At 41.9% G+C, this 13,461-nt stretch overlaps 2 protein-coding genes across 4 annotated transcripts in view; both read right to left on the reverse strand.

The window, feature by feature from the left end:
- The window catches only part of LOC139468664 (uncharacterized), a 28,072-nt gene extending 18,047 nt beyond the window's left edge, over window positions 1-10,025 (reverse strand). Inside the window, exon 1 of one of the 3 annotated variants that reach the window (XM_071250790.1) lies at window positions 9,740-10,025. The gene's annotated coding sequence lies outside the window, so the exon portion shown is untranslated. The remainder of the gene's footprint in view (window positions 1-9,739) is intronic. The other 2 variants (XM_071250789.1, XM_071250788.1) reach the window with 2 other exon arrangements.
- On the reverse strand, window positions 2,004-8,749 carry LOC139469664 (uncharacterized). The gene is made up of 5 exons (XM_071251896.1): window positions 8,711-8,749; window positions 6,050-6,328; window positions 3,340-5,416; window positions 3,061-3,207; window positions 2,004-2,095 (listed from the first exon to the last, which is right to left on the reverse strand). Exons 1-5 carry the CDS (start codon window positions 8,747-8,749, stop codon window positions 2,004-2,006), a joined length of 2,634 nt encoding a protein of 877 aa, XP_071107997.1.
- Window positions 10,026-13,461: the final 3,436 nt, after the last annotated feature.

Raw genomic sequence — 13,461 nt, forward strand, 5'->3', positions numbered from 1 at the left:
CCTTAGAGAAAAATACCTGCAAGCTTATTATTACAGGTACCCTAATATTATTAAATTTGTTACACTGCTGTCAAACAGAAAAAGAAGTATCTTACAAAATGTTTCCATGTACATATATTATGCCTCTTTATACCGACAGAACCTTATGAAAGAATAATCTTAGCTGCTTGGTACTAGGAAACTATTGTGTATATACATTAAGTACATTTTTATAGATATTTGCCTTATGAATAAACTACAAACAAAAGAGTTAGAAATGGTATTAAACTACTAGGCTGTCATATGATCTTGTGGGATGTGATATTACAAATGGTTTAGTATAGTTATATGTATATGAAATGATATGATGTGACATGACATGATGTGATATGATATGATAAGTGTTGTGGTGTGATATGAAACATGAGGGGATATGATGCAACATGTTATGTGTATAATAGAAATTGTGTAAATACTGTTTTTTTTAGTGTACATATTTTATGGCTTGCGGTCTTCCAGTGTTGAATAAATATTGATTGATTTATATGAAATAAATTGGCATGGAATGACATGGCATTATATGGTATGATATGATAAGATATGATGGGACAAGCTATGAAATTGCAAATGTGTTGTGTGATATGACATGTTGAAATGTGATATTATATAGGGGTGATATATGGTACGATGGTATGTATGGTATGTTATGATATGATAATGGTATATGAAATAATACTATATAGTATGATCTTATAATAATGATACAATATGATATGATGTTATAAAATATGTTGTATGATATAACAAGTTGTGATATGGTAAAATAGAAATTATGTAATTACAGGGTATGGCATTGTACTGTATGTGTGAAATTATGTGACTGCGTTGAGATGCGAGGTAGAATGACGTGAGGTGATTTGGTGAGATATGTACATAAATTGTATAAAATTGTATATTCTTCAAATTGTACTATAGGCCTGTGGCCTCTTCAGTATGTGAAATAAAGATTGGAGTCCCGGTTCGCCCCGATAATGTTTCTATGTTTGTCAGCACCATACCCGTGCTTGTGGGTTTCACTGAAGAGGTAAACGTCTGAGACCTGCATCACTTCGGGCTTTCCTCCCACATTAAGCCGACATGCCGTGATATAACTGGAATGCTGTTAAAAAACTCACTCACTCACAATAGAGAGAGAATAGAGACTTTTGATTTGTTGTATTGCTAGCATCTTGGCCTCACATAAAGGTTCAGAGCATTATTGATAAACAAAACATTACGATGAAAATATCATCACAACAGTCATCGCCGCTATACTTACGACCTTGACCTTCGTGTTGTAAATTGTCCTCAGATTGGACCAAGTGGTCAGTCTGATTAAAATTAGATCCTAGTTCTCGCTACCGCTTTCAAAGTTTGTTTCAAGAAGTGTTCGTGAGAGAACATAAAGAATTAAAGTCATTCGTTTCAAAAGTTTATTCCTGCTACGCCATCACTTGGATACATGAAATTGTGTTTGTGTTTTTGCTTCATGCGTCTCATAGCACGTCATACATGTGTTTACCTTTAAACCGAGTTTCTTCATGTTTCCAACTGTGTTGGACCGCAGGTGACACTAAGGGGAAGTAATTCTTGAAAGTTACGGAAAAACATAAATTGCTATTCAGTAGCAGCTTAAATTAAAACGAAAAATGATTCTACTTATTGTCAACAAAACCCCACCCCACCTGACAGAGTTAAACGTCACAGTCTATGTACCTGATAAACAGGTAAGTCAATGATAGATGATTGGAGATCACATCTACACTGTCTATTCAAGAACACACACTTTCACAGCAGGTCTTGTGTATTCACCCTTGGGAGTTTTCACTCTCACAGTTCTCACTTCACTATCATCACCAGGCAGAATGTCAATTATTCTTCCCATTTCCCACTGACCTCTGGGTTTAGAGTCATCAACTATCAGAACAAGATCACCGACCGATATTCTGCAACCACCAACTCTCCAGCGATGCCTTACTGTCAAGTTAGGTAAGTACTCTCTCATCCATCGGCGATTCAGATGATCTGCAAGGACTTGGGCTTGGCGCCATCTTTTTCTGCTGCACATCTCTTTGTCCTGGAACACATCAACTGGTTGGAATGGGTTAGATCTGCCGAGCAAAAAATGGTTCGGTGTCAAGGCGGTGAAGTCGTTTGGGTTTGCACTGTTGTAAGTCAAAGGTCGACTGTTCAGCATTGCTTCGACTTCAATCAGAGATGTGCGAAGCACAGATTCATGAACAAGGGTTCCTTTCAAAACACAATTTAAGGCTGTTTTTACAGATCTCACCAGTCGTTCCCATGCACCACCAAAGTGCGGACTAAGCGGTGGATTAAAGTGCCACTGAATACCTCGCACACACAGGAAGTCACTGATTTTGGCTTGTTTGAGATTGTGAAGGCACTGACGGAGTTCGTTGTCTGCTCCATGAAAGTTTGTACCGTTATCGCTATACAAATGTTGAGGGTTTCCACGACGCCCGATAAAGTTTCTGAGGGCGAGAAGAAAATCATCTGTTTCCAATGAATCAGCAACCTCAATATGTACTGCCCTTACAGACAGACAAGTAAACAAACATCCCCACCTTTTCATTGTGCTTCGCTTGAACTTTACCAAAATCGGGCCAAAGTAGTCCACTCCAGTATGAGAGAATACTCCATCGGTAAGGCTTACACGACATGATGGAAGGTCTGCCATCTTGGGTGCAACTGGATTCACGGAACGCTTCCTACACTCTTGACAACTTCTGACAGCACGCTTTGCTAACTTTCTTGCATGAAGAGGCCAGAATCGCTGTCTTACTGTAGCTATAATGTGTTCAGTACCACAGTGAGCATTTTCCTTATGAGTTTTATTCATCAGTAGCTGTGTGACTGGGTGATAATCTGGAAGGAGGAGTTGATACTTCGCTTCTCTTGGAATAGTAGCTTTTCGAAGTCGTCCTCCCACTCTGAGATGTCGTCCATCATAGAATGGTGATAGTGTTATCAGAGATGATTTTGGAGATATTTCGTTTCCGGATTGAGCACAATAAATCTCACCTTGAAATGCATCCTTTTGTGCTTCTTGAACCCAGGCGAGCAACGCTTCCTCACATTCACTCACTGTCAGACTTTCATCTGTTACAGGTTTGAGGTCAAGATGCCTGAGTTTCGACAGAAAGTTTCTGGCTGCTCTGAGAACCCAAGCTGAAATGCGACACAGTCTTTGCCATGTAGAATAGTCAGCTGGATTCAACAAATTTGTGATTTGTGGTTCAGTCAAATGTCTTTGATTCAGATTGATTTCAGATGATGCATTTCTAGTGGTCTTGAACATACTCTTCTTCACTTCAAGATCATCACTGAGCATATCCACAGGGTTTGACAGTTTTGGCCATGTGTCTTCACTTTTCCATAAGAACTCTGGACCCCGTAGCCATGGATGTGTTTCTGTGCGCTGTTTTGCTTGAAGTCCGCGAGTACAGTGATCAGCCGGATTGATATCTGATGGGACATGACGCCATTGTTGAGGTTTTGTGGAATCGTGGATTTCTGCTATCCTGTTAGCGACGAAAGGCTTGAATCGCTTGTTGGAATTGTTCAAATATTGTAACACTGTATTTGAGTCAGTCCAAAACTGAATTCTCTGGACAGGGACCATCAATTCTTCTTTGAGAGAAAGCCAAAGTCTAACCGCTAATACTGCACCTTGCAGTTCCAGCCTTGGAATTGTCAATGCAGGCTTTAGGGGGGACACGCGCGTCTTTGCAGCCAGGAATGAACAAGTCACTTCATCCTGGTCAGGGTAAGATTTGTAGCGCATGTATGCACATGCTCCAAAGCTTTTCTCGGAGGCATCCGCGAACAGATGAACTTCAATGAGACTAGATTTTGATGAAAAGCCCTGGTGATGCCTGCACAGGTTGAATGATGACAAGTCTTGAATTTCTTCCAGCCAGACATTCCATCTTGATTGAATTTCTAGTGGTAAGTCATCATCCCAATCAAGACCTAGCTTCCATAAGTCTTGTATGAGACACTTTGCGCGAACTGTGTATGGAGCCAAATACCCACAAGGATCAAAGATGGAGCTCACCATGCTTATCAAACCTCTCTTTGTTCTGGCACTGTTGTGAATTCTTGGATCAAACACAAAAGTGTCGGAGACAATATTCCATTTTAGTCCAAGGGCTCTGATAGTGGATATTTCATTAAGATCAAGACTCTTTGAGCTAACAGCTCTTTCACTTTCAGGAACTGATTTCATCACAACTTCTGAATTCGAAATCCACTTGTGGAGGTGAAATCCACCCATTTTCATGAGGTATGTAATGTCTTGGATCAGCTGCACTGCAGTAGTTTCAGTCTCAACTGATTTTAAAAGATCATCAACATAGAAATCATTGAGGGCTGTATCGATCACTGACTGCTCAAATAGGTCAGCATTGTCCTTAGCTGTGCGCTTCACAGCGTAGTTTGCACAAGAGGATGAGTCAGCTGCTCCAAACACATGTACTTTCATCCTGTACACATCCGGAGGACCAGGAGTCTTGAGATCTGATTTCCATAGAAATCTGAGTGCTTCAGAGTCCTCTTTAGGGACCCCCACTTGATGGTACATACCTTCTATATCAGCAGCTATCGCAACTTCAAAAAGTCTGAATTGCTGGAGAATGCCAAACAAACTGTTGACGAGATCAGGACCAGTCATTAATTTGTCATTCAGAGATGTGCCCAAGTATGAAGCCGCAGCGTCGAACACAACTCTCACCTTCCCTGGCTTATTAGGATTCATCACACCGTGATGAGGTAAGTACCAGGTCCGACATGATGAATTGTCAATTTCTTGAGCCAAGAGTTTCTCTGCTTGATCCTTTGACACATAATCGTTGAGAGTTTTGCTATAAAGAACACCAAATTCAGAGTCTCTCACAATGCGCTTGGTTAAGATTTTGAGTCTTCTTTGAGCTGCTTTCAAGTTGTTTGGCAATGATGATTTATCACGCCACAGCATGCCAATTTGATAGTGTCCTTCAATAAGTTGAGTCGTTGTTTCAAGGATGTATTGTGCCTTTTCATCTTCAGTTGAATAGGGCTTTGTCTTGTTGTGTGAAATGCCAAAAGATTCTGTTTTCCAGAAGTCTTCAAGCTGATCACTCAAATGTTGATCACGAGTAATTGTGAGGTTAATTCTAGCTTGAGTTTCATGATACAGTTCATCATCACTGTGGGCTATTCCCATGACTGTCCACCCCAGCAGGGTTTTGACTGCAACGGGTTGATTTTCAAGTCCTTGTATCATGTCAAGTTGAAGGTGTGCTTCAGGGACATCAACACCAATCAACATGTTGACCTGGGTGGGTTCAATATCAGGCAATTGCAAGTCTTTGAGGTGTTCCCATTCATCACTGATGCGCTGAGGAAGGCAATCAAAGGCATTAGTATCAACTGCCCAAGCTTCTTTCAAATGGATTCTCTGTGCATCAAGATCACTAGCTGATTCAATGTCAAGTGATACCTTAAGGGAGTTTTCAGTTGAAACACTGTTGTATGTTTTAACCTTGAGCTTTCTTCTCTCTCCATGGAGACCTAAATCTTTTACCAGATCCCTATGAATAAGGGTGACATCACTTCCTGAGTCTAACAAGGCAAAAGTCTTGATTATTCTGCCATTTGGACCAAAAGCATGAACAGGAACAATCTGCAAATACACTTTTGCTCTGGATGACTGCAGTTTCTTATTATAAACCACCAGTGGCTCAGAAAAAACATTGTGCAGTAGTGTGTGATGTTTTTTACCACAATGTTTCTCTTGGCAAGTCACAGTAGAGAAACATTTGTTTGCTCGATGTGATGGTTTAAGACAGTTGAAGCACAAACTGTGATCGACAATTATGTCCCTTCTCTCAGATGCAGTCTGGTTTGCGAAAATAGGACACCTGTACAGGTAATGAGACTCACCACACAATGCACATGGCGCTTTTGCCTGTTTTGGTGTTGTATCTACATTGTCAATGATTGTTGGTGGTTTTGTTGATTGCTTTCTGACAATCCGCTTCTCTTGAGGCTTGGTGTACCGTGTGTCATTCTTGCGACGTTTGTTTGTGTCTTCACGTGATGGCTCACTCAAAATCGGGATGGCATATGGGTTGAAGTCTGCTTCAACACGATCTCTCAACCAGTTCTGCAGATCAGTGAGGTTCGGGTCTCTGAAAGAAACAATGTTTCTAACAAACTCATTCCACCGGGTTACTTTGTCGATGGGAAGGCGCCTTGTAACTTTCAACACAATGTCAGAGCTGTTAAGGTCAGACAGGTAATTCAGTTGCTGCAATGTCGCAATACAGTCACGAACAGCAACATAGAGTCTACGCAATGCAGATGGATCATGACTAGGGATTTGTGCTCCTGAGGCCACGCTATCAATGAAAGCTCTGCATACTTTTATTCTATGACCGAATGAAGATTTTAGCTCCTTGAGTGCCAAAGCATAGTTTCTTCCACTGTAACCAAGTCCTTGAATAAGTCGTTTGGCTTCACCATCAACATGCGATTGAAGTATGTCCATGCGTCTGGTGTCTGTAATGGCAGGTCTGCAGTGTATCTGCACATAAAATTGCTCAACAAATCGTGGCCAGGTAAGAGCTTCACCATTAAACACTGGCAAGTCGATCTTTGGTAGATAACGTTCACTTTCAAGTTTTATCAGTGTATGTGACAAATTCTCATGTGCATCCAGGAACACTGGTGTGGTTTCTTGTCCGATGATTAATTCGTCTATCCACAAATCAATAGACTGCTGTTTCATGTGCACTTGTTCAAGTCTTGACTGTGGTAGTTGTTGTGTCATGGGTTCTTGGTAGAATGGCTTTGCATGAGGATTAAAATGACTTGTGTGTTTTAAATCAGTATGATCCAGCCACTGCTGTATGTACGCTTTACTGTAGTGTTTAGTTGCAAGCAGATCAGCTTGATTTTCATTGTGGTTCAGCATAGTTTGGTACATACGATGTTCAAGATCGGCCACTTCTTTAAGATGTCTTGCCTCTTGTCTCGCCTTTTCCGCTTTTAAGTCAGCAATTTGGGAAACTAGTTTTGCATTTTCCTCAGCATGAACAACTTTTAACTTTACTTGCTCACTTTTCATTGCTGCACTGTTTTCAGTAACTTGTGTGTTGAATGTGGAAGCAACTGATACACTTTTAACACTGGTTTGAGTTAAATACACTGCTATCTGGTGAATAACATCATTTGCCACATCAAATCTGTTATTAAACCACTCTTCTTCATACCGAGTTTGTTCAGTGTCAAGCGAGTCAATATAACGTTTGTGTGCAATAGTGAACGATTTTATTGCCGCTTCTAACTGTTCAAGTGTTTGCCCGAGTTTTCGTTTGGAACGACCGGCTGTCATTTCACTTGAAGCTCTATTACACAAAGCAGTAACATGGGCTGCATGTCCACGACGGACATGCTTCAATTCATCCCTGTTTGTGTTCACAGAATCGTCGTCTGACATGGCGAACTACAATCTTCCAAAACACGTGTTTCGTAAATAGTGTTCAGTTTTCGATCACTGCATTACACCAAGTTGGAAACTTTATGTTCGTGAGAGAACATAAAGAATTAAAGTCATTCGTTTCAAAAGTTTATTCCTGCTACGCCATCACTTGGATACATGAAATTGTGTTTGTGTTTTTGCTTCATGCGTCTCATAGCACGTCATACATGTGTTTACCTTCAACCGAGTTTCTTCATGTTTCCAACTGTGTTGGACCGCAGGTGACACTAAGGGGAAGTAATTCTTGAAAGTTACGGAAAAACATAAATTGCTATTCAGTAGCAGCTTAAATTAAAACGAAAAATGATTCTACTTATTGTCAACAAGAAGATTGTCAGTTGGAAATTAGTGCCGTAAAGCTTGTGAAAGCTGCTTTCTGATCTGCCAATGTTGACTTCTTGTTGGTCGTTTCAAGTTTGGGAAAGGTCGTTCAGACGTGACCTCTAATGGGATGTCTCCGGATCTTCGTGAAGCGGCGGCGGGCACTGAGATCTGATTTTGATAAGATTGTAGATATTTCGTCTTCATGTCAGTTAACCGATTCAATTCCGTGTCGTGAATCTTCCTTGCTCCGAAATTGAACAAATGGTGTACCTTCACGGTTATTACACTTAATCTCATGACAGATAAACTATCTGCTGACTCAAAAGAAATCAGTCATGTCACATGGTGTATGAATCGACGAGTCGATCATTTCACGGGCTCCCTCACCTGCACTGTTCAAACTGACTTCACATCCATTGTTAATTTGACAGTGCTTTGGGTTTCAAGCAGCTTTGAACAGAATTTCAGCACAAACACCGCTTTAGCTAAATGTGGGCGGAACGCATGTGATGCAGGTCTCAGGCGTTTACCACTTTGGTGAAACCCACCAGCTAGGGCATTGTGCTGACAAACCGTGGATGTTTAGTAGGGCTGATTTACCAAACATCGAGATTGTTCTCCCACGTCATGCTTACACGTCGCTATGTACACATCCGACACATTTCTCATATCTGTTACATATTGCCCAAAATAGTCCCTTCTGCACGTGATGTTATTAAAGACTTTTTATATAACGGTGTATTGTTATTGATCGGGTGATCTCGTCACGGCTGAATGATAAGTACTGTTACGGCACTTACATTCTGTAATCAGAGGACACTTTACCCAGCCCAAAAATCCTTCTTCCCAGAATTCACTCGCCATTCTGAACAATATTTATACATAGACAGGTAAAAGTGATACATTTATAGATTGTTATGCAAAATTATGGAAACATTTTAAATCAACTATAACATGGTCGGAGTGTGTGTGTGTGTGTGTGTGTGTGTGTGTGTGTGTGTGTGTGTGTGTGTGTGTGTGTGTGTGTGTGTGTGTGTGTGTGTGTGTGTGTGTGTGTTTTCTGTATGAATTTGTTGTTTTGTTTGTCAACCCAGTGACTGACAGCATGAGCACCGATTAATGCAATTGTGACACAACCCGGAATACTCTCAAGGATCATTGCATTCCTCTGGTTATAACTGTAGTTATGCCTTACGTGGAATTAATGACAATATATCTTAAAAGATCTAAAATGAAATGATAAAACACACTTAAAATTCCAAAATTAATCATCCATATTTCATAATCCGTCATTCTTAAACGACTCCACTTTTTCTATAGGAGTCTTGAACCATCCCCATTTCTCCATCTGCCTCTTTCACTCTCAGGACTCGCTGTGCAGAGTTGCGTCCCTTAGTCACACCAGAAGCTTGTGGTCGTGGTTCGAATTCCGGTTCGCACTGATTATGTTGCACCACACCCACCAACGTTAAACAGTATATGCGTCAACAACGATATGTACATAAAAAAAAACGTTGAACAGTATATACCTCGACAACGATATATAATTCCGTATCAAACGTCGATTAGTATCTGAGTTGCGTCCCTTGGACACCCCAGAAACCTATGATTGTTGGTTCGAATCCCGGTTCGCCCCGATTATGTTTCTAGGTTTGTCAGCACCATACCCGTGCTCGTGGGTTTCACCAAATTGATAAACGTCTGAGACCTGCTTCATTTCGGGTTTTCCTCCTACATTAAGCTGGCACGTCATGATATAACGGGAATACTGTAAAAAGCGGCGTTAATTCGAACTCTCTCATCACTTTCACTTTTAAATAAATACACTTAATTTATCTGTATCTATATACTCACAAACTCACATCTACTGTCTGCAGAGTATGCCTCGTTTATACCGTGGGTTACTTGCTGGAGCGTTCGGCGATGTCGTTATCAACGGCAACAACAGTACCAGTGGCTCACGTCACCACCAACGACTCCTCAACGTCTTCATCAACTTTCAAAGCAGGTGTCGTTGTCTGGTTCTCGTCTCACTGTCTCTATCGACTAGTCTATTATCCGGGAACAACATGACATAGTGGTATTCACTGCTGTAACAGCTGTTGTATTGCGAAACGCTTTGGGTAACTGCTGGCAGTGTTGTTTTGAATCACGCGACAACAGATTATGGATCTCAGTTCAAGGTTCAAAGGTTGTTTCAAACAACGGTTAGCACCATGGCAATTGAACCTTTACATTGCCGCTGACACGATTGTGGTGTGGATTACAGGCACGTGTTGTCTATATATTGCTTTGAGTGAAACGATTTGGTTACGTGTGGTAGAGTGGCTCGAGAACAATACTGTTACCCGTCTATAGCCTGCCTCAGACTTGGCTTTCCTCCAACATCAAACTGACATGCCGTTATATGCTATACATAACAATATAGGGGTCAGTAACTGACATAGCGTTCAAAGCAACGTTAACCACACTTACGCACTCACTATAAATGGCGTACACTATAAATGGCGTTCGTACAGTTATATGTCAAGACCCTTCACCCACATCCCCTATAGGGGTCACGGGTGGCCCAGACGTCTAAGGCGCCGCGATTCGCTGTGCAGAGTTGCGTCCCTTGGGCACTCCAGAAACCTGTGGGTTCAAATCCCGGTTCGCCCCGATTATGTTTCTTGGTTTGTCAGCACCATACCCCTGCTCTTGGGTTTCACCGAAGTGGTAAACGTCTAAAACCTGCATCACTTCGGGCTTTCCTCCCACATTAAGGTGACACGCCGTGATATGACTGGAATACTGTTAAAAGCGGCGTTAATCCCAACTCACCCACATCCTCTATATCTCTATCGGCCGTACAACCATTATCAGAATTAAAGTTATTCCTTAGTGTAGAAAATATTTAGAATTCTCTAAGAGTTACACCTATAAAGCCTCTTTAGACTTAAGATTACTCTTAGAGTGCGCAAAGTTGGGAGTCCCGCCAAGGGACACCAAGTCAAAAGAATTTTAAAAGGCTGCGCTCGACAACGCAGCCGTCACCTCAGACATTTTTAGGACGGAAAGACGATTTAACTATTTACATTTGCCATGAATTAATCAAAAGATTTCGTTAGCGGGAATCATTTTTGTGACTGATCTGGTTGGAGACTGATTGCGATCACCCACTGAACGAATTTTGGCTATAGCACCTGAGCTGCAAGTTGCTTTTACCTTGCGGGTACGCAACGGGTAAAATGCAATTGTGCAATGGAGATGACTTGGTACCATCACAGTCAAAGGTCAGCAGTCTCATCAATGACACGTTGAATGTCTTGACTCGTATTTAGACGCAATTCAAAAAAATCCAAATTCATGTACGTGAAATACAAAGAAACAGGTGCGTTCATGAACATTGCAGGTTTCCCAGGTGTCGTTGGTGCTATTGACAGTATGTTCGAATAATTGCACCACGAGATCATGAGGCAGACTACGCGTACCGAAAGTACTTTGACAGTATAAACACACAGGTTGTTTTTGACGCTGATTATAACATTTTGGATGTGGTTACGAAGTGGCCTTGTTCAACCCAGATGCTCGCATTTTAAATGAGAGTGATCTCAAGTGCTGTCTGAGAGGGGCCGAAGGTCCGGTATCGCAACAGACACGCCAGTTATCAGGGGATGAGAACAGGTTATCAGGGGATTTCCATAGACACGCAGGTTTTCAGGGGATTGCCATAGACACGCAGGTTATCAGGGGATCACAGCAGACACGCAGGTTATCGGGAGATTGCCATAGACACGCCAGTTATCAGGGGTTTACAGCAGACACGCAGGTTACCAGGGGTTTACAGCAGACACGCAGGTTATCAGGGGTTTACAGCAGACACGCAGGTTATCAGGGGTTTACAGCAGACACGCAGGTTATCAGGGGTTTACAGCAGACACGCAGGTTATCAGGGGTTTACAGCAGACACGCAGGTTATCAGGGGTTTACAGCAGACACGCAGGTTATCAGGGGTTTACAGCAGACACGCAGGTTATCAGGGGTTTACAGCAGACACGCAGGATATCGAGAGATTGCCATAGACACGCAGGTTATCAGGGGTTTACAGCAGACACGGAGGTTATCAGGGGTTTACAGCAGACACGCAGGTTATCAGGGGATCACAGCAGACACGCAGGTTATCAGGGGTTTACAGCAGACACGCAGGTTATCAGGGGTTTACAGCAGACACGCAGGTTATCTGGGGATCACAGCGGACACGCAGGTTATCGGGAGATTGTCACAGACACGCAGGTTATCAGGGGATCACAGCAGACACGCAGGTTACCAAAGGATCACAGCAGTCACGCAGGTTATCAGGGAATCACAGGGGACACGCAGGCTACCAGGGAATCGCCACATGCACGCAGGTTAGCGTGTAACAACCGTAGAGACACAGGTTCTCGGGGAGACATCACCCCCGTCAATACAACTGACTCTGTCTACAGATGTTATTAAAGTGGCGCCACCCCGGCCGTTCCCTGTAACGCCTGGCCTTGGCTGCATTGTGAACCGGCCTCCGAGCTGGAATACTGGTGCTCAATGCACCTCGCTAAAAACATTCCAATAGGGCGTTTAATTGGACAGTCGGCTTTCCATAGCCTTCCGATATGTAACCCTATACACAAATTACGAAATAACGTTAATATCTCCTTTACAATTTCACTCAACAATATCCCAATATCACGCGTCATTTCAATCTCAGTGTAGTCTTACAACAAAAGAAAATAATCAGTCCAAACAGGAAGGTGCAGCCTATAGAATGTGAACACAACTGACATTATTATGCTGCTGAACCTATCTCACATGCCTGTACTTAATAGCTAGCCTGCTATGGAGGTGTGAGAAATATCCGCATGTACTATATGGCAAAGTTTGCAGTTAGACAAGGTAACCGAATATCCTCATGACAAACTTTGGCAGGATGACAAGACAAGCCTTTGGATGTTTTACCTCGCCATATTTAATAATGGGTCGCAGGTAATATCTAATCTCAAACTTTTCATTTCCAATAGTATCAAGTCGCTGTGCAGAGTTGCGCCCCTTTGTCCCGCCGCGGCCAGATGGAAGTGTGTTCGATTCCAAGACACGCGACTTATTTCACGCTTTGTGCAGGAACATATTACACAGTACGAGTCCCAATCAAATGTTGAGTAGTATATGCCTCGACACTGGTAGGTATATCCGTATCAAACGTTGAATAGTATATGATTCAACAATGATATATATATATCCCAATCAAACGTTGAACAGTATATGCCTTTTCAATGATATGTTTATCCGTATCAAACGTTGAATAGTACATGATTCAACAACGATATGTATACCCGTATCAAACGTTGAACAATATAGGATTCAACAATGATATGTATATCCATATCAAACGTTGAACAATATAGGATTCAACAATGATATGTTTATCCGTATCAAACGTTTAACCGTATATGCCTCGACAATGATATGTATATCCCAATCAAACGTTTATTAGTATCTGCCTCGACAAAGATATGTATATCCCAATCAAACGTTGAATAGTATATGATTCAACAACGATATGT

The sequence above is a fragment of the Haliotis cracherodii genome, unplaced genomic scaffold, assembly GCF_022045235.1.
Source record: "Haliotis cracherodii isolate W230 unplaced genomic scaffold, xgHalCrac1.p SCAF_2, whole genome shotgun sequence".
In the NCBI taxonomy this organism is placed as follows: domain Eukaryota; kingdom Metazoa; phylum Mollusca; class Gastropoda; order Lepetellida; family Haliotidae; genus Haliotis; species Haliotis cracherodii.

Bases quoted from the DNA above. Each gene is read 5' to 3' on its own strand.
- LOC139469664 (XM_071251896.1), bottom strand. From the start codon at position 8,749: ATGGCGAGTGAATTCTGGGAAGAAGGATTTTTGGGCTGG. The intron at 6,329-8,710 runs GTAAAGTGTCCT...GCGACATTGCAG, and splicing joins AAGAAGGATTTTTGGGCTGG to CAACTGAATTACCTGTCTGA. The intron at 2,096-3,060 runs GTGAGATTTATT...GATGTGTTCCAG, and splicing joins ACAAAAGGATGCATTTCAAG to GACAAAGAGATGTGCAGCAG.